Below are 21,802 nucleotides of genomic sequence, written 5' to 3'. Positions count from 1 at the left end.
TGATTACTAACTTTTTCATTCCTGAATTGAACAACCATGATGTCCAGGAGCTGTGGTTCCAACAAGACGGCGCAACATGTCACACAGCTCGTGCCACAATCGATTTATTGAAAGACACCTTTGGTGACCGCCTAATTTCACTTTTTGGACCTGTGAATTGGCCTCCAAGATCTTGTGATTTAACACCGTTAGACTACTTTCTGTGGGGCTATGTAAAGTCATTGGTCTATGCTGATAAGCCACAAACCCTTGACCATTTGGAAGAAAACATTCGCCGTGTTATTGCCGATATACGGCCACAAATGTTGGAAAAAGTCATCGAAAATTGGACATCCAGATTGGACTACATCCGAGCCAGCCGTGGCGGTCATATGCCAGAAATCATATTTAAAATGTAATGCCACAAGATTATCTTGCGGATAAATAAAATTTATGTCAATCGAATAATCCACCGTTGTTTTATTGCAATTTAAAGTTCTATAGCTCTAAAAAAAAACAAAACAAGATTTATACCTTATCTTCAAAGTCCTTTTGAAAATCATAACTTCTATTCAACTTTCTGCAATGGAACAACAATTGGCGCGAAGAAAGGGAGGTTATCCAAGCCAACATCTTGACAAACGACCAGGTGACTAGATAAACGGCAATGAATTTATGATTTATAGTTGCGCGTTTTACACGTCATCTCATTTCAAAAGTACTAGGACTATAAATTTTCCCTATCTGGATTGATGAATGTGTCGGTTCAGAAACACTTTAATATCCTTCTGCCATTTCGAGAAGTAATGTTTAGATTTGAATGTAAATAATTACGCCTGTTTTCCAAAACCTTAAGAGGAGGTATTTATGCGACACGTGTCTCAAGATTTTTAATCACTCCAAATTATCAAATAAGTTAATTTTATCATTACTTCCCATCTTAAATCCAGTGATAAATCACGAGAACTCGGTAGCCAAATGTGATCATCTCATCGAGAAATCACAGAGCCAGAAAACATTTCTTGCAAAATTTCGATTGTTTCTTTGATTGTTTTGTATGTATATTTTGTAAGATTAACGTGGTCCACATCAATATCTTCCAATTCCGGCAATAAAAAATCGTCAATCATAGTGGTAAAATTTTTAATCAGCTAAAATTAAGCCTTCAAAAAGTGGCACAGAAATCTATCAGGATTTTCAATTACTTTGGGTCTTAATAAAAATCCTGTTCAAAAGACGAGCACGCCACTGGATTCTACGTAGAAAAGTGTCTCTATAATGTTTTAATTGAAGAGCTGTATCATTAGTATTAGTTGAGATTTTTTTTTTTCGGTATAGTCATTTTTCCAATTTTCGCTTATAACTCGAAAACAAAAGAAGGTAGCCAAAAGTGAATACTACTCTTATTAGTTGTAGTGCTAAAACATCGAAATTTGCCACCCTGTACATATTTATATTATATAATTACTATACACTGTGTCCGTAAAGTATGGAAAAAAATCATTTTTAGCTAAACAGACCATTTTAAGAAATAATCCTGAAACACGTCGATATTTGATTTTAATTTACCGCATTTTAAAATAATAATCTAATATACAGGGTGAATTACTTTCGAGTAATGACGTGACCGTCTTTTTTTTAAAATGGAGCACCCCCATTTTGTCTCAATTTTCCGATTACTTTAGCTGAGCTGATTCCAAAAATGTATCACATGTTGATTCCAATTGGTACAGGATGGACAAAAATACAATAGTTTTGTTGGTGCTCTTAGAGAAACGCGTAACATTCTGCATTAGTTAAATTAACAATATTATCAAAAATACTTATTGTCTAGAGGATTTGTTTGAATCTAACACCCTGTAGTTTGTTACATTTTCAGATAATTAAAAATGTATAGAAATAAGAAATAATTTCTTTCATATTCTGTCTGCTAGACCCCAAGTACCAAACATGTTTGAAAACAGCTACATCTAAAAATGTAACATACTACAGGGTGTTACATTGAAACCAATTGCTGCTAGACAATAAGTATTTTTGATAATATTGTTAATTTAACTTATAAAGAATGTTACGCGTTACTTTATGAGCACACACAAAATTATTGTATATCTTTCCGCCCAGTACCAATTGACCATATTCACCGTCGCCATATTGTTGTGCGACAATACCAACTACCCAGTGTTCCCAACGGAGAAATATTGAGTTTACTAGAAAAATACCGCTCATATCAAAAATACTATCAGCCATAGACATAATTCTTCCACTGTCTATTTCCAGAAATAGAGCGAAGCCTCCATTTATACACTCGGCCATGTGGAATCAACATGTGATACATTTTTTGAAGCAGCTCAGCTAGAGTAATCGGAAAATTGAGACAAAATGGGGGTGTTCCATTTGAAAATAATGACGGTGGTCATAATTCGAAAGTAATTCATCATGTATATTAGATTATTATTTTAAAATACGGTAAATTAAAATAAAAAATCGACGTGTTTCAGGATTATTTCTTAAAATGGTCTATTTAGCTAAAAATGAATTTGTTCCATACTTTACGGACACAGTGTATAATAAGATAACATTACCATAAACAAAGAATTATCTTGAGCAGAATTTTTATTCCATTTTCCTGCAAATATCTTCAAATAACTAAATTATGCGATGCTGATAAAAATAAATGAATTCAATTGAATCATGTTCATCGAAATGTAATGAAATTATAGAGGATTCCTTGATTGAGGAACTATTACACTAACAAAATGTCTCAGCAGTGTACAAAAACGTAGCACAGCAGTACCACAATGTATATAATATTTTGACTTTGACTTCACCCTGAATAATGTAAAAATTGAGCAGCTCCGAGCGGGGTCATTATCTGAATGGGTAACCGATCCTTCAAACCTACATAACTTTTTCAACAAAAATTTCTCAAAACTTGAATTTTCAAAGGCTGATTTCATGTACGAATATAAAGATAATAATGAATCATTGTATAAAATTCGCAATGTTGTTGATGCGGTCGAAATATCGAAGGATAAACAATGGAAACTCGAAATAAGTGTATCAGCTCATATCTTTCAACAAAGAACGTGAACATGTGGTAGATCCGGCTCAATTCATGTTGTATTTCAACATTCCGATTTTAATCCATTGTTATGATAGCTGTTAAAAAGAGGTCGAAAGATCTTGCATCTTATTACTTCGGAATTTATACGCTTATATGAACTTTCTTTTTGACGACCACAATTTTGAGTGGAAAAACCTCAGTATTCAGTATTCAGAATGTTATTCGAATGATTTTGGTTGATAAATCGTTCAGGTCATCCTTATATGGGGATAGAATATGGTTGTTGCGTATCTTGAATGTATTTTATGACAAACTATATAATAAAAACATGGTGTAAAATTCGTAAGACGTTATCTGTAATCGTAAATTCTTCTTTATAATGCAGGCCTATCATTTGGGAAAACATGTGAGGTATTTCAATCACGATTATGTAATGGAAAACATAAAGGAGAAAAGGATGACTTGAAAATATTCATCGAACAATTGAATGAGTAGGTACCTAGAACTACATACATATATAGGGTGTTTTTTTTCGAGGTATATAACTTTAAGTTGGTATTATTGTTCAAGATGGCGACCGATTTAACAGCTGTTAAGTGATTTATTCTCAGTTTGGTTTGGCAATTCATCATGAATAGACTCACGCTTACGCCTGAACAACGTTTGCAAATAGTGCAATTTTATTTCGAAAATAATGGTTCTGTTCGGAATACGTATCGCGCACTACGTCCATTTTATTTTGTTTAGCGATGAAGCGCACTTCTGGTTGAATGGCTACGTCAACAAACAAAACTGCCGCATTTGGAGTGGAGCTAATCCCCAAGTGTATGTCGAAACACCGTAACATCCAGAAAAACTGACTGTTTGGTGCGCTTTATGGGCTGGTGGAATCAATGGTCCGTACTTCTTCAAAAACGATGATGGCCAGAACATTACAGTCAACGGTGATCGGTATAGAGCCATGATTACTAACTTTTTCTTTCCTGAATTGAACAACCATGATGTCCAGGAGCTGTGGTTCCAACAAGTCGGCGCAACATGTCACACAGCTCGTGCCACAATCGATTTATTGAAAGACACGTTTGGTAACCGCCTAATTTCACGTTTTGGACCTGTGAATTGGCCTCCAAGATCTTGTGATTTAACACCGCTAGACTACTTTCTGTGGGGCTATGTAAAGTCATTGGTCTATGCGGATAAGCCACAAACCCTTGACCATTTGGAAGACAACATTCGCCGTGTTATTGCCGATATACGGTCACAAATGTTGGAAAAAGTAATCGAAAATTGGACGTCCAGATTGGACTACATCCGAGCCAGCCGTGGCGGTTATATGCCAGAAATCACATTTAAAATGTAATGCAACAAGATTATCTCGCGGATAAATAAAATTCATGTCAATCGAATAATCCATCGTTGTTTTATTGCAATTTAAAGTTCTATAGCTCTAAAAAAACACCCTTTACGTCATTTAATTTGTTTTATATATATTTTATAGTAAGAAATCAAGATGTTGAAGTTCTTCTGGAAAAGTTTTAAGAAAGAAGCCTACCAATTCAAAAAAAAATAGAAAAGTAATGGTGTGGAGTCAGGGATATCCTGAATATAAATCTGAAATCAAAACTCCCTGGTCTATGACAGAATCTATAAAATGAGCGTACGAATCCCGTGTTGAAAAAACTGGTCATCTTTTGATGCAATCCGCGAATCGATCCAATTTTTCTCCATTAAACCAAAAGTGCTGGTCAGCCAGGCCGTGTGCTTTTAATAGAAACAAATAATAGTCTCAGGGAGCAACGTCTGGAGAAGACGGCGAGTAGGGTAGGACTTCCCATTTCAACGTTATCAAGTATGTTTTGACCACTTTTTACAAACATGGGGTCGAACATTGTTCTGCTGTGAAATCAAATGCAAATTTTCTGAATTACATATTCCAATTCTGAAATACAAATTATCCTTTCTGAATATAAATTTCTTTTTCTGAAAATCAAATTCCTTATTTTGGATAACAACTTCCAATTCTGAATTACAATTTAGATCTTCTGAAATTCAATATTAAATTTGTTTTTCTCAATTACATTTAACGTTATCTGAATTACAATTGGATAAGGTGTAGTAGGCAGGCATCTTCATCGAAAATAATTTCTTAACTGAACTTAACTGAAGTAGAGCTACTCAACTTGTCGAGCATCCCTTTACCTCTCACCAATGTCACACCAATACCACGCCACATCGGTGATCACCTCACCTAAGGTGTAACGCTGGTAGCGGGTAGAACAACATAAAGAAATCGGTCTAAAAATACTCGTGTTACATGAAATACAAGGGGAACCTCAGCGACCGTGCTATCGCATTAAACCTTGCAAGGTCGTCTTGTGATCGGGTGACTCAGAAAACCAGATAATGGGAATCGCCACATAATAATAATATATATATATATAATAATAATAAGCCTTTATTCTCCAACAGGTTTACAACCCAATTACAGGAAAAAAAAAATGTTCAATTACAATAATAAACACAACAACACAAAGTCATACTCAAAATGGGTATACATAGAAAAAACAAAAAATTACAGAATTAAATCTAGGAACTACCTATCCAATTCTACATAAACTTGGAGTAATTTATACAGAGGATCAATGTTAACGTCACATCTATGAGCTATCTTAATATAAGTACTACACATGTAGTGAATTGGTGACCTTAAACTTAAATTTGTTTTTCCTGCTCTCAAATAAAAAAATAAATTGTTTCTGCTCTCTAAACGTGGAACAAGTATTGGTAAATTCTCCAACAATGCTGGACAGTCTATCCCATTATTTACAAGTTTATAAATGAAACTCAACGCTAGCCTACCCCTTCTAGTTTCCAAACTTTTGCATTCAAATCTACCAAGCAGTAATCCATGATCATATCCAATAGGAGGATATTCAGCATCCTGTTTCCAAACCAAGAACTTTAAAAACTTCCTCTGCACCGCCTCCAAACGATGTATATGGCATTGATAAATAGGTCTCCATATCATACTGGCGTACTCCAGTTTGCTTCTTATGAATGAATTAAATAACGACAGATAAGTATCAACGCATGTAAAGGATTTACCGCTGCGAATTATAAAACCATACAACTTGCACACCGATGAAACCACATGATCCAAGTGAGGTAAGAATGTGCACTCCTTATCAAATATCACACCCAAGTCTTTAATTTGCGTTAGACGACTCAACACATTACCCGTTATATTATAATCATATTTAATTATTGCCTTCCTCCTAGTATATGATACAATATAACATTTTTTGCCATTCAAAGCCAAATGGTTTCGATGACACCAGGTAGCTATACGTTCTATGGCCCGCTGTAGAGTGGCGCAATCCAGTTCACTAATGATCTCCAAATATAACTTTAAGTCATCCGCAAACATCAAGATGGGTATCCCGATTTCATCAATGAGGTCATTGACAAACAGCAGGAACAAAAGGGGCCACATCTATAAAAGATGACGGAGTAGGCTCGGCATCGCTGATTTCTTGTAGGCCTGCTTCGAAAATAGCTCTAACGGTAACGTTTGTGAGTACTACTCGGAATTCTTTATGCGGGGGTTTCTGTTTGTCAATAATGATTGTTGCACCTGCCAACGTGAAGGTGGGTCGCAGATTGCCTACCTTTTTGGAGGATGTATGCATTCTAAAAACTGAATGTATGTATTCCCAAAATTGAGTCAAATCACAGAAATAGGCCATTGGTTTTCCATACTCATATCTCATAAAAATTGTCAAATATTTTGTGATGATTATAACAGGTGTTTTTTATTCGAGGTATATAACTTTAAGTTGGCATTACTGTTCAAGATGGCGACCGATTCAACAGCTGTCAAGTGATTTATTCTCAGTTTAGTTTGGCAATTCATCATGAATAGACTCACGCCTGAACAACGCTTGCAAATAGTGCAATTTTATTTCGAAAATAATGGTTCTGTGCGGAATACGTATCGCGCACTACGTCCATTTTATTTTGTTTAGCGATGAAGCGCACTTCTGGTTGAATGGCTACGTCAACAAACAAAACTGCCGCATTTGGAGTGAAGCTTATCCTCAAGTGTATGTCGAAACACCGTTACAAAAACTGACTGTTTGGTGCACTTTATGGGCTGGTGGAATCATTGGTCCGTACTTCTTCAAAAACGATGATGGCCAGAACGTTACAGTCAATGGTGATCGGTATAGAGCCAGGATTACTAGCTTTTTCAATCCTGAATTGAACAACCATGATGTCCATGAGCTGTGGTTCCAACAAGACGGCGCAACATGTCACACAGCTCGTGCCACAATTGATTTATTGAAAGACACGTTTGGCGACCGCCTAATTTCACGTTTTGGACCTGTGAATTGGCCTTCAAGATATTGTGATTTAACACCGCTAGACTACTTTCTGTGGGGTTATGTAAAGTCATTGGTCTATGCGGATAAGCCACAAACCCTTGACCATTTGGAAGACAACATTCGCCGTGTTATTGCCGATATACGGCCACAAATGTTGGAAAAAGTCATCGAAAATTGAACGTCCAGATTGGACTACATCCGAGCCAGCCGTGGCGGTCATATGCCAGAAATCATATTTAAAATGTAATGCCACAAGATTATCTTGCGGATAAATAAAATTCATGTCAATCGAATAATCCATCGTTGTTTTATTGCAATTTAAAGTTCTATAGCTCTAAAAAAACACCCTTCATAACAGCAAAAACCCAACAACGATCTACCACGACGTACCAAAAGAAATCCGAAACGGCCAATTCGATGGTGCCAGAAGCTGTATTTTCGTGCCAAACGCAAAAAACAGGTACCGGAGCCATAAATCCGAGTACGGCTACCGAGTTGCACACGGCCTCTGGATGTTTTCTGCGGCCCGCGACGAAAAATCAATTTATGTCTTCACTAATGAACGGATTATTCAGATTGGACAACTTTTTCGTTCCGAATTAACATGCGAGACGTCCGAATGGAAATGCATATATGACGAACGATCTTATCCAATTAATGAATTGGGACGTCCTCTCTCGTTTCCGCAACGCATTAATTGACCCAAGTTTCGACGTGTTTTTTTATCGCGGCTTAAATTCGGTAAAACGGTATACCGGAACGAGCGCGGATGCTTGCGAATGCTTTCTCGAAATATTTCTGTTCATAATTTGGGATTGACCTTCAAGGACGTCGTTTTACTCATTTTTCAATTTATTCGCATTGCCCAAAAAAAGATTTCAGTCGGGAGCTTTTGAGCGTCTCTCATTCGTTCGCCAATTGCGAAATTAGAAACCACATACCTATATATAGAGTATAGAGTATATATAGAGAGTATAGAGTATATCTTAGAGTAATAATCATAGATAGAGGGTGAATATGTCATTTTCGGTAAGCAAATTTTGTCCCCAACATGAACTATTAAATTTGACATGAACATATCAGTGATACGATATTTCACTCAATTCTCGAGTTTCTCCACAAAGAAGGCACTTCTTATGTCCCATAGTGAATCAAGGTTTCATATTAACTCAAAATATATTGAAATAAATACCTAAATATATAAAAAATTCAGAAAACAAACTTCAAGCGCGCCAAACGACGTAAAACAACCGATGACACTAGGAGAGCAAAAAAGTAGTAAAATAGTAATATAGTAAAAAAGTAAAATTGTGGATTTGAAAATATATCACAATCCGACAACGAAATCTAACCATGTTGGGGACATTTCAAAATTGCGTAAAAAATTAGGTTAGCACCATGTACTTATGCAGAACAAGTCATTTAATTTTATTGTTCTGAGTTTCGGGAGAGTTGGTAAGAAACTGTTTGACCCAAAAATTTTGAAGAACTGCATCATTTCAGTAAAAACTTTTATTCAAGTTCATGTACGTTAACAAGATTATTTTCTCTCCCTGAAATTGAATTAACATGCTTCTCTCATTGCTTTGAGACCCACTTGTCCGAAGGATTTAGTACGTGGTGAAAAAAAATATGAACGAACTCGGTACAATGGCATTCAAAAACGATCACCATGTTTTCGATGCAAAAACGATGGATTTTTCTTCCGATCCTTTTATAGATTCTATACGATTCCTTTTGTAAAGGAGTTATCTCGCAGAATGGTCCGAAAAGGATACATCGATATTGAGGTTAACCATGGGAGGTTAGCGGACCAAACCGAACCAAAATCAAAATGACAATTTTCATCTGCATCAGATAGAAAAGAGAATTGATCAAGCTTGATTAGCACGATTTTTTTGTTGCTGTGTGACTCTCGTTCTCTTTTAGGGAAAATTTCTTTTAAATTATGAAGAATTAAATTTTAAAGAAGTATTTTTGTATTTACCTAGAAGAAGTTCCCTCATAAATACTCATCTTTCAAAATTCCTATTACCTTTCAAAACCTTTGAGAACGTCGAAAGTTAGATAAACAAACCTGACCTTCAATTTATATAACATAATTTTTCACGACTATTGAAAAATACTTTCATTATGCCTGTGTTTTCTCAACTCAAGAAATATGATACCATTCACTAGTCAATTATAATTATACTTTGCTCACTGTCACTTTAAACTTCTATGGCAACAATCCAAATTCTGTAAAATGTCGAAACTCATTGATTCTACTGTGTCCAACCCATAGAGTAATAAACAAGATAGAGGGAATATACGCAATTTTTACATGTCCCCAACGTGGTTAGATTACGTTGTCGGATTGTTATATATTTTCAAATCCACAGTTTTACCATATCATTATGAATGTATATAATATTGAATGGAATTTATTTATTTGAGTGATTCCCGATTAAATATGCAGATTTGAATATTTGGAATCCGATATTTTTCTAATTGTTGAATTTATAATGAGCAAAATATTTATTACTTTCTGTATCTACCTGCTGAAATCCAAGGTTTGGCAACTTTTGCTCTCCTAGTGTCATCGGTTGTTTCACGTCGCGTCGTTTGGGGCGTTTGAAGTTTGTTTTCTGAATTTCTGATATGTTTAGGTATTTATTTCAATATATTTTGGGTTAATATGAAACGTTAATACACTATGGGACATAAGAAGTGCGTTCTTAAAGGAGAAACTCGCGATTAGAGTGAAATATCGTATCACTGGACACTGATATGTTTTCATTTCCGTGCGCTTCATGCCAAATTTGATAGTTCATGTTGGGGACAAAATTTGCTCAATGAAAATGACTTATGCTCTCTCTATCTATGTTTATTACTCTGAGCTTCAAAACAACGAAATACATCGAATAACTCGAATCGATCTATAGAATAGAAAATCGAATCGATCTATAGAATGGAAAATCGAATCGATCTATAGAATAGAAAATCGAATCGATCCATAGAATAGAAAATCGAATCGATCTATAGAATATAAAATCGAATCGATCAATAGAATATAAAATCGAATCGATCAATAGAATAGAAAATCGAATCGATCTATAGAATAGAAAATCGAATCGATCCATAGAATAGAAAATCGAATCGATCTATAGAATATAAAATCGAATCGATCAATAGAATAGAAAATCGAATCGATCTATAGAATAGAAAATCGAATCGATCTATAGAATAGAAAATCGAATCGATCTATAGAATTGAAAATCGAATCGATCTATAGAATGAAAATTCTTATATGTGCAACTTACTTCAAAATATCCTTTCAATATATATCCCCGATAATATTCGACCGATAACGAATAGAACTAAAAACCGATCTGCTATCGAACTCCGTTCAAAAAACACGGTTCAATTCCAAACTTGATGGTCGTCGGATCGACACTAACCAAAGGTTGATCGGACCCTCTATGGAACGCTGACAAGACCTCGAAGTCTCTGCAACATATGGCATAATTAGTCGCTTTAATACTTGTAGACAACTACACTCCTATTTGAAAAATTCATTTGTCATCTGGTTACGAGATACGTCATCTCGATAGCGATTCATTCACGACCACATTCTCACAATAAAAAAAAAAGATTATCATCATATTCTTTCTAGGTTATTACTACTCGTTCCACCCTGAAGAAATTATGATTACCTTTTTTTTTTGTGGTGCCTTACGTCCGTAAACAAGATAACTCTCGAGAGAGAAAATACTGTCTGAATGCGCATGTATCAATGAAATCGATGGGATTTACCCATCGAACAGTGGCGTCTCGTGGCAAGTTCAAAAGGCAAAAAAAAGCGATAAAAATTGGAAAACATTGAAAAATACTTTGATGTATCTTAAGATGGCCAAATACATTACTACGGGTGTTTTTTAGCTGCATGAGAAGTTTTGATGATTGTGAATGTCAAACTGTGTTGTGTTGACATTTCTGCTGAGTGAGGTTTGGCCTCAGAGTAATAAACATAGGTAGAGAGAGTCATTTTCAGTAATCAAAATTTGTCCCCAACATGAACTATCAAATTTGATTTGAAGCGTGCAAAAATGAAAATATATTAGTGATACAATATTTCACTCAATACGCTCTATAAGCGTGACGTCATACACCGCCATTTTTGGTTTCTTCTGTCAATGTTCGGAATCCAAACAAATAAATTGTCATTCAAATAAGTACGGTGTCGTTGAAGGAATTGGCTTATTTTCATAAATAAGGGTATTTGAGGAACGATTTCAGTATTAATTGATAGACAGAAGGAACGAGGTTAATACCAGTAAGTTTGAATCCTGTATCATTCCCCAGATTTTGTAAAAAGCCGTGTTTATTAGTTGAACTTCAAGTTCGAACTTACTGGCATTAATCTCGTTCCTTCTGTCTATCAATTAATAGTAAAATCGTTCCTTAAATAATCTTATTTATCAAAATAAGCCAATTTCTTCAACGACAACGTACTAATTTGAATGACAATTTGTTTGTTTGGATTCCGAACACTGACAGGAGAACTAAAATGGCGGTGTGTGACGTCATCACTAATAGAGCGTATTCGAGAGTTTCTCCACAAAGAATGCACTTCTTATGTCCCATAGTGAATCAAAGTTTCATATTAACTCAAAATATATTAAAATAAATACCTAAATATATCAAAAATTCAGAAATAAACTTCAAACGCGCCAAACGACGTGAAACAACCTATGACACTAGGAGAGCAAAAGTTGCCAAACCTTGGATTTCAGCAGGTAGATACAGAAAATAATAAATATTCTGCTTATTATAAATTCGATAATTAGGAAAAATATCGGATTCCAAATATTCAAATTTGTATATTCAATAGGGAGTCACTCAAATAAATATATTTCATTCAATATAATATATATTCATAAGGATATAGTAAAATTGTGAATTTGAAAATATATCACAATCCGACAATGTAATCTAACTATGTTGGGGACATGTAGAAATTGCGTATACTCCCTCTATCTATGTTTATTACCTTATGATGTGAATTGTAGCAGCGGCGGACATATAATGCCGAAAATGACATTTAAAAAATAAATGTCATAAAATTATCTACCAGAATGGAATAATAAAAAAATTAATTCCGAAAATATACCTGTCTTGTATTATCATTTAAAGTACTCAAGCTCTTAACAAAACGGCCATTATATTTGAGAATAGTGTAACATTTATCGCATTCTGCAATAACTGTCCGATCTGCCAAAGAAGGCTTCAACTGCCGGCGTTTCTACCGTCCATTGTTTTTTCAGCATCCTTGATCTCGAATCGGGACAAAACGTATCCGTTTGACATTTCTAGTTTCTGGAATAGACGAATTCGGCGACATTTGTCCGCACAGCGCGCTATGAGAACGTTTTGCGGTGAAAGTACCATATATATCGAGGGATAATTGGTACCATAAATAGAATTCCTGCTATTATGTCGGAAAAAAAAATTCGTTTCGACGGACCTTTCGATCGCGGGTCAGAGTAGAATGTTGAATATCTTTGAAAATTCTTTCTCTCAGTTTTTAACGGCGGTCATTAAAGTTGAACTTCTCCCGCGGAGATCAGAAGGCGGCCTGTTGCGCTGCTGCCGCCGATTTACACCTTTCCGAGTTATTAATTCCGGTGATCTACGCCTGGAATGCGACAGATATCACCTGGGAATTCTCGCACTCTGTCTGGATGAGGATGATTAATAAATAATTCAGGTGGTGGTACACTTTTCTTTACGTGATGATTAATCACTAATTGGAGTTACTACTATGACGAAAAAGTACCGAGGACGGTTAACGGAACTAAAAAATGAGGAGATCTTCACATACAGGATGTCTCGAAACTATGATACCAAATTGCCAAATTCGAAATGAAGCACCTATTGAGCACAAACATTCTTTCAAATCTTACCGAAAAATTCTGGAATTTATGAATAAAAATTACTTTTACATAGACGTACAACCTTGCTCCCGCATTTTATCCAAAATTTGAGGCTTTATTTTAAGAAAACTGGTAATACGTTTATGCTTCAAAGTATTGTGCATCGCTAGCCACTACTTTTTCCCATCTTTCGAGCAGCGTACGAATCCCGCGTTGAAAAAACTGATCATCTTTTAAAGCGATCCACGAATCGATCCAATTTTTTACTTCTTCATAAGACCGGAAGTGCTTTCTAGCCAAAAAAGTGATAGTCCGAGGGAGCAGCGTCTGGAGAATACGGCGAGTGGGGTAAGACTTCCCATTTCAACGTTTCCAAGTATGTCTTGACTGACCACTTTCGCAACATGAGGTCGAGCATTGTCTTGCTGTAAAATCACATTATCATGTATCTCGTTGTATAGAGGCCGTTTGTCTTTCAATGCTCGGCTCAAACGAATTAATTACGTTCGATAACGGCTGCCGAGCTGGTTCCACCAAATACTGAACATGACCTTGGAAATTCGATTTGGCAGTCGACGTGGAAGCATGGCCGGGATATCCCCATTATTTTCTGCGTTTGGTATTATCGTAATGAACCCATTTTCGTCTCCAGTCACAATGCGATGCAGAAATCCCTTCCGTATTTGCCCTGCAAGCAACTGTTCAAAAGCAACAAACGCCCTTCAACATCTCTCGGCTTCAACTCGTACAGTACCCAATTTCTTTGATTCTGAATAATTCCCATGAATTTCAGGCGTTTTGAAATGGCTTGTTGCGTCACTCCCAATGATCCTGTCAATTCTTGTTGCGTTTGACACGAGTCTTGATCATGTATGCATTCAATTCTGCATCTTCGAAAACCTTCTCTCTGCCACCGCCATGCTGGTCTTCAGCATATGGACGAACATCAATTTTCAACAAGACGCAGCTATGTGCCACTCAAGCAACTTTGCAAGAAATGTTTCCTGGCCATGATCACAAGATCCAAAAATGGAATTCATCAAGTTATCAAGAACAAAGGTACAGCCTCAAATATGCGAATTAGTCCTAGAAAGTTTGATGGAGAGGAATATATTATGGTGTTGCAATGCAACCGCAGCCGTGACGGCCATTTGACTTATATCGTTTTCGATCATTAATAGCAATACCTCCTTCTTTACAATGAAATAAAAATCCATCGATTTCTCTTGAAATACACTCGTTCTACATGTCTTATTTGGATGAAATTCGGGTTGTGATTGATATTCGGGAAATAGGATTGATATTCGTATATATAAAAATATTATTTAATATCGAATATTATATAATATCAATTGGTATCCAGGAAATGGGATTGATATTCGGGATTGATATTGGGATTGATATTTAGGATTGATATTCGGGTAGGGACAAAAATGGCTCAATCGAAAGGCCGCGCTCACCTAAATTAGATCTTTTTGCGAAATGACAAGTCTCACAGGGGGCCTTTTATTTATGAGCGAAGGATAAAGAAGCAAAGTGTCACACCCTTTGGCTAGAAATTCCCATGAACAATAAAGGATAAAACTGAGTTAATACAACAGACAACAAGAAAGAACAAACCGCTATACATATAAAACATGCGGCGTTAACTCTATCCGCACCTCAAAAGAAACACAGAATTTCAATCCGAACCCTTTTTTTTCCAATACCAACCACAATAATTGGACGCAATAAATGATAATTCAACCTCAATTAGGAAATACCTTCCTGTTTACTTATACCTCTTCTTACGCACGGGTCCACTCTCTTTGGTCTCTTTGCCAACGCGTCCGCCTCTATTCATATGATAATATTATTATTTACGCCAGTTGTAAACTAATAATAATTGACACATTCATGGGCAATAATTCGCAAAGTTACGAGGTTTTCCTAATTGAATTACGCGCAACGTTAGCGGATATCTAGATTTTTGCCGATACCGAACAAGCGATTAACGTAGTCGCGTAATAACTTAACAGGCCAATTGAAAAGTCTCCGGTCCACCATAGTAAAACACACTTTTTTTGTCAAAATTCGATTTTATTATTCAACATAGTTGCCTTCGAGGGCGATACAGCGATTATAGCGATCTTCCAACTTTCGATACCATTTTTGTAGTACGATTCGTCTTTCGCCTCAAAATAGGCCTCAGTTTCGCCGATTATTTCTTCACTGGCGCTAAATTTCTTTCCAGCGAGCATTCTTTTGAAGTCTGAGAACAGGAAAAAGTCACTGGGGGCCAGATCTGGCGAATACAGTGGATAAAGAAACAATTCGAAGCTCAATTCATGCAATTTTACCATTGTTTCAATGATTGGTGACAGGGCATTGTCTTGATGGGACAGCACCTATTTTTCTTCAAATGGGACCGTTTTTAACGATTTCATCCTTCAAACGATCCAATAACGCTATATAACAATCGCTGTTGATGGTCTGGCCCTTTTGGAGGTAATCAGTAAACATTATACCTTCCGCATCCCAGAATACTGATGCCATAACCTTGCCAGCTGACTGTTGTGTTTTTCCTGGCTTTGGATTCGGTTCATCGTGTGCAGTCCACTCAGGTGACTGTCGGTTGGACTCCGGAGTGAAATGATGCAGCCAAGTTTCATCCATCGTCACACATCGACGCAAAAATTCAGGTTTATTGCACTTAAACTGCTTCAAACACTGCTCAGAATCATTAACACGTTGTTGATTTTGATCGATTGTCAGCTCGCGCGGCACCAATTTTGCACACAGCTTTCTCATGTACAAATATTCGTGAATGATATGATATACACGTTCAGATGATATCTTCACAATGTCTACTATCTCGATCAACTTCACTTTACGGTCATTCAAAATTATTTTGTGAACTTTTTTTATTTTTTCGTCGGTGACAGCCTCTTTTGGGCATTCACTGCGTTCGCCGTCTTCGGTGATCATTTCACCACGTTTAAACTTAGCATACCAATCAATGATGGTTGATTTTCCTGGTGCAGACCACGGAAAATCTTCATCAAGCCAAGATTTTGCTTCAAATGTATTTTTTCCCTTCAGAAAGCAATATTTTATCAGCACACGAAATTCTTTTATTTCATCTTTTATAAAATAACAAAAGTAGCTACACTCACAACGCAATATCTCACAAACTAATAGTCGGACTGCTGTCAAATTTTGACACGTATCGTTTGAAGGTTGGTACTAACTAAAAATCATATGGACATAATACTAGCACCGCCATCTGTGCATCAGACCGGGGACTTTTCAATTGGCCTAATATACGAAGGAATTCTTTTCTTTCGAAAACCTCCGGGGAAAAGCGGTCTTATTCGATGGGTTGGAAAATAATCGAATCAAGACAATAACGCACCTAGTCAAGTGGAATGAATCCGATTGATTTCGTCACGGTTGCGCGATAGTGTTTCTTTACCATATACGTATGATTTGTGCACAAGAATTGTGATACAAGACAGAAAGACGTGACTCATTAGTCGATAGTCGTTACACCTACAACGAGTCTTGACAAAAAATGCCCCTCTTGATTTTATCGCGCTGTAGGGGGAGGGTGCATTGCGCTAAGATTGAGGTTACGTTGAAGACCGAAAGGAGATTTAGATTTTGTTGTATTTACATCTTCTTACTGGGAATTTGTTCATCTCAATTTGAACGATATAATTTCAAGAATAACAATTTATACTAGGTACATAGGCGTGCAACTTTGCTTCCAACGTTTTTTCCGAAATTGGAACATTGAAAAAACTGGTCATCACTTGAAGCGATCCACGAATCGATCCAATTTTTCATATCTTCATAAGACTGGAAGTGCTGGTCAGCCAGGGCGTGTTCCATTGATCGAAACAAGTGATAGTCCGAGGAAGCGACGTCTGGTGAAAAATGCATTAATTGGTTTCGATAACGATCGCCTGTAATTGTTTCGGTCGGTTTTAACAACTCATGATACAGTACGCCGAGCTGGTTCCATAAAATACTGAACATGACCTTAAAACCATGAATATTCGGTTGGCCGACGGCGTGGAAGCATGGTAGTGACATTATCATTTTTCACATTGGTGGAACATTGGTTGAAAAAAACGAAAAAGCTTGAAAAAAATCCGGAAGTTCCTAGGTCATTTCAATTCAAAGAAAACTTACCCGCAGAAAATCTCTCAGCCACATCACTTCTGGTTCAGGATCTCCAATAATTTCGCACAATATTACGATGTTATCACCTTCATAAGCCTCCGTAGATCTAGGTTTTTTCAGAAAACGTGGTTCCTTAGAGTACCTGGATCAAAAAAAAAATACTATTCTTGAAGATCACATCAAATCATACGCTCTGAAAAAACTCAATTTGAAATTTTTGAATTTCAGAATGGAATTTTTTCAAATTTCATTGATTATTTCAGAAACTGTCTGGTGTATTGAAATATAGATAATATAATATGTACTTACAACTTTCCATCTTGTGGTACAAGAGCTTGAGCATCTTTCACTTCCTTATTTTCCTTAACTTCCACCCTTAGACTTGTCTCAGCTCTACCGACTTCATTCGTTGCAACACAAGAATACAGTCCAGCATCCTTGAGTGCGGCATCTGCCACAGATAACTCTACCCTACCATCGTATGACAAGGTCATCACAGATTTTCTGGATGGTCTCAACCTCATCTGAAATGAAAACAAAAGATGTGGATTAACGTGCACCACCAAATAGTCTCGATTAGTAACTCACGCCATCTCTGTACCAAACCACGCCAACAATGGGATACGCCTCGATTTTTCCATACAAACGAAGCTCTTCTCCTTCTTTCAACACAACTGATGATGCCTCAAGTTGGCCTTTGAATTCCGGAGGTATGTAAGCCCTTATACCTTGATCTACTACCAAGTTACACCTGCAAGAAATGGTTCCATAATCGTTTTTGGCTGTCACGGTGTAAACTCCCGAATCTCTGAGATCAGTCTTTTCTATTTCCAGGGTTTGGAAGTTGTCGTCTGACCAAAAACTGTATCGACCTAGAAAATACAATTGTTCGTATGATTGGAGATCATTCAAGTATGGGGGCAATGAACCCACCATCTGCTTCTATTTTTACGCCGTCCTTCAACCAAACCAGCTCTGGAGAAGGTGCTGCCATCACTTGACAGGTTAGTCTTACTGGATATGATACTTGGACTCTCCTATCTCGAAGTCTCATCGTGAATTGGGGTGGAACGGCTTTGTGCTTATCAACTCCTCCAAAATTTCTACAGAAGCAAGTTCAATATCAAACTATGAACACAATATAAGCAGCTGATGGTCAACAAATACCCTACCAATTGTTTAACTCTTCATTTCATAAACGAATATCAATTGAATATTAAGTTTACTTACAGTTTTAGGTTTTCATCGGCAGCAAAAATGGATGGGTCATCTACCACAAACAACCTGCAGAATGTTGACACTCTTCCTGCTCTGTTGGTGGCTTCACAAATAAATCTGCCACTATCATCCCTACGGAGACTAGATATGGTCAGAACACATACGTTTTGGTGGTAGGACATGGTAAATCTGCTGTCAGAATCAACATCAATTTCCGATGAGTTTTTGTACCATCTGATCGTTGGTGAAGACTCAACTTTGAGCTGTAAAGAAGTGTTTCGGTATGAATGAACAGAATAAAAATTTTTTCCATGAAATAATATAAATTTAGAACAATACAATAACCTCAACTCACCTCACATTCCAAAGCCACCGTAGATCCCAACAGCGTCTTCAGTTGACCTGGCAGTATCCTGGTGAATTCCGGCAGCCCAGAAGCATCCCCAACAACGATTATGTCACTCTGCACAGCCTCTCCCCACCCGTATCTATTACGAGGGGTGATTCTGAACTGGTACGCCCCACCTGGTTTCAAATTGAAGGCGTCGAAACTGTTGATGGGAGAGATGCCTAACTCCTTCCATCTAGCTCCCTCTCCTCCCCTTAGCCATGCTTCTATCCTGTAGGCTATGACTGGAGCTGCCCGGTGTTCTGGTTTGCCCCAGGAGAGAGATATCCAGTTCTTGCCGCTGTCCGTGACCGAGGGCTTGTCTGATATTGGTCCAGGAACATCTGGAAGAAGGTATATGAGATGAGAGAGCTATAAAGTTTAGAGTTATGATGCTTAACAATGAGATAATGTAACGAATACGTCTTCTACGTCTTGTCTCCATGCTTCTGATTCCTGGAGAGGCACAAAATACCTTACAGTTTTGATGCTTACACCAAATGCTGAGTATTTCATGAGTCGACAGAATTTCTAACTCAGATGGTCTTAGGAAAATGATTCAATCAACTTCGCTCAATTCCAGGAAGAAAACTGAAGTTTGGTGATCACTGAATAAGGTTACCGTACATCTTGGAAGATTAAGAGAACGAGAAAAGAAAAATATGAATGGAAAATAACACAGATGACCTCAACGTACAAAGACAATCAATGGAAAACCAATTCAGCAATACAATTTCAAAGATCTTGCTACCGTAAACTATGAGGAATCAAAGCAGAAGAGAATATTCAGGTGGAAAGTTTGATTTGGGAAACTCTGAAATTCCAGAACCTCGAAACTTTTCCTTCTATATAAATAATAATCCTACCCTGATGTTCCACCAGATAATTCAGAAAATCCGAGCCCCTAGCCAGCCATCTCTTCCTTAGCGACGTCAAACTCGACACTTCCACGCGTACGGAACCCAAGGGTTCGCTCTCCAGCTTCAAAACACCCATCGCGAAAATTAAAAAAAAAATCGCCACGCTAACTCACTCTCCCATAGGGGGAACCATAGACGCTGTCGACTTGGGGTATCACGCAAAGTGGACTGATCTAAATATAATACCAAACAAATTGTAGGTGCTCCTGAGATTTTGGCAGGAATGCAGCAATCGGTCTCGATGATTATAACATAGGGGGACGATGAAAGTAAAGATTTCGAGGTCTTGAACTGCTCAATATAAATAATCATATGCGCGAGTGAGTCAGGCAATAAACAATTACATGAAAATAGATTTCATGAGTAAACGGTTATGATTTGTTGTTACAACATTTTTCCTACTCCTGAAACAGTTTGGTTTCTGGTATAACATTCAGAGGTTGGCGTCTTTTTCAGGATGTGTTTTCAATCGAAAAAATGGAAAACTATACGAGTTCCGCAAATGTTCAGGTATATAGCTAGCCTAAGTGACAAGGAAATTTTTTTATATTATTTCGAGACTGTTCAATAAGTTCTCCACAATGAGCAATCAGTATCCAACCAGACAGATCGATAAGTAAAGAGTCAATTTAAGTTCTTCGAACATCAGATCTTCTCCTTCTCCATCGGATCCCAATTGAAGAAGATTTTAAATCAAAAAGCTAAAATACAAAGCTACAGAGAAGTAGGAATAGAAGGAAGCTCTCTCTCGTTTTCCCAAAAATTTCGACATTTTTTTGCTCTGTCCCACCTTCGCCTTGGCAACTGTAGCGGTCGATAAGCCACTGTTGTCAACATCACATTTCTCGTTAATGTTTATATGTTTACACTCTCAGTTATCCATTGTTGTCTGTCGAACCTGAAGACAGCTAAACTGAGCTCAGATAATAGGACAAATCAGCCTGAAAATATTTTTAGAATTTACATTTGGCTGCCAAATGGTCCGTGTGCGAATCTTGGAAGTATTTTGAATTCTCTTGACGCAACTAGTTACCAACTTAAATAAAATTTCGTACGTTCTCTCAAATCGCAATAAAATATAACTTATAAACAGATTTTGAGTCACGCACTTCAAATTGCTCTTGGCGAAACCAAATCATTGGTCGAATAACATAAATCATTGGAGATAAAAGGTACCAACGTTGAAATCAATAAGATAGTTAGATAGTCATTATCAGACTATCTAAGAACTAAAAGGTTAAAAGCCTACACGACATTATACGATATCTAGATGTTAAAGATTATTTTGATGTTCTCTGGCACACATATATTTATCAAATTATCACTTATTATCCTTCTAGCAATCATAAATTGGACATAATGAATTTTCATAAAGACCCACCGGTAACAGTAGTAAATTCACTAATTTATATGGTTCACTCACCTTGAAGATAATTCCTTTCCAAATAAGAAGGTATACCATCGAGGATCTCTTTGGATACATCCCTAGTAGGAGTCTCAGATCGAGCTCTTCTCCTCAGTGTTAATGTAAAGAAAGCCCTATCGCAACCATGGTTATTTTTCGCCAATATGCAGTAAGTACCCATGTCTTTATCTGTAAGTGCCTTCAACGTGAAACGGTTATAATCATCTGATGTTTCCTTGAAGCATCTTGAACTGTCGGTGATATCGGTTAAACCCTTCATTAAGAAAACTGAAAAAAAAAATATATTAGTTTCTTCAGATGGCAAAAATGTTTATACATGTAGACTTGGAACATCAGAGTT

The 21,802-nt window shown here is 36.8% G+C and overlaps 1 protein-coding gene across 5 annotated transcripts in view; it reads right to left on the bottom strand.

Annotated features, from left to right (window-relative positions):
* Positions 1-21,802, bottom strand: part of LOC123672799 — a 109,873-nt gene that overhangs the window by 49,041 nt on the left and 39,030 nt on the right. For all 5 annotated transcript variants that reach the window (XM_045607089.1, XM_045607093.1, XM_045607092.1 and 2 more), the window contains exons 12-18: positions 21,460-21,729; positions 19,084-19,460; positions 18,741-18,991; positions 18,444-18,613; positions 18,099-18,382; positions 17,820-18,034; positions 17,520-17,652 (exon numbers count right to left, since the gene is read on the bottom strand). In XM_045607089.1, coding sequence (XP_045463045.1) covers positions 17,520-17,652; positions 17,820-18,034; positions 18,099-18,382; positions 18,444-18,613; positions 18,741-18,991; positions 19,084-19,460; positions 21,460-21,729 — 1,700 coding nt within the window. The remainder of the gene's footprint in view (positions 1-17,519; positions 17,653-17,819; positions 18,035-18,098; positions 18,383-18,443; positions 18,614-18,740; positions 18,992-19,083; positions 19,461-21,459; positions 21,730-21,802) is intronic.

The sequence above is a fragment of the Harmonia axyridis genome, chromosome 2, assembly GCF_914767665.1.
Source record: "Harmonia axyridis chromosome 2, icHarAxyr1.1, whole genome shotgun sequence".
NCBI lineage: Eukaryota > Metazoa > Arthropoda > Insecta > Coleoptera > Coccinellidae > Harmonia > Harmonia axyridis.
This window is presented reverse-complemented; position numbering and strand designations above follow the sequence as displayed.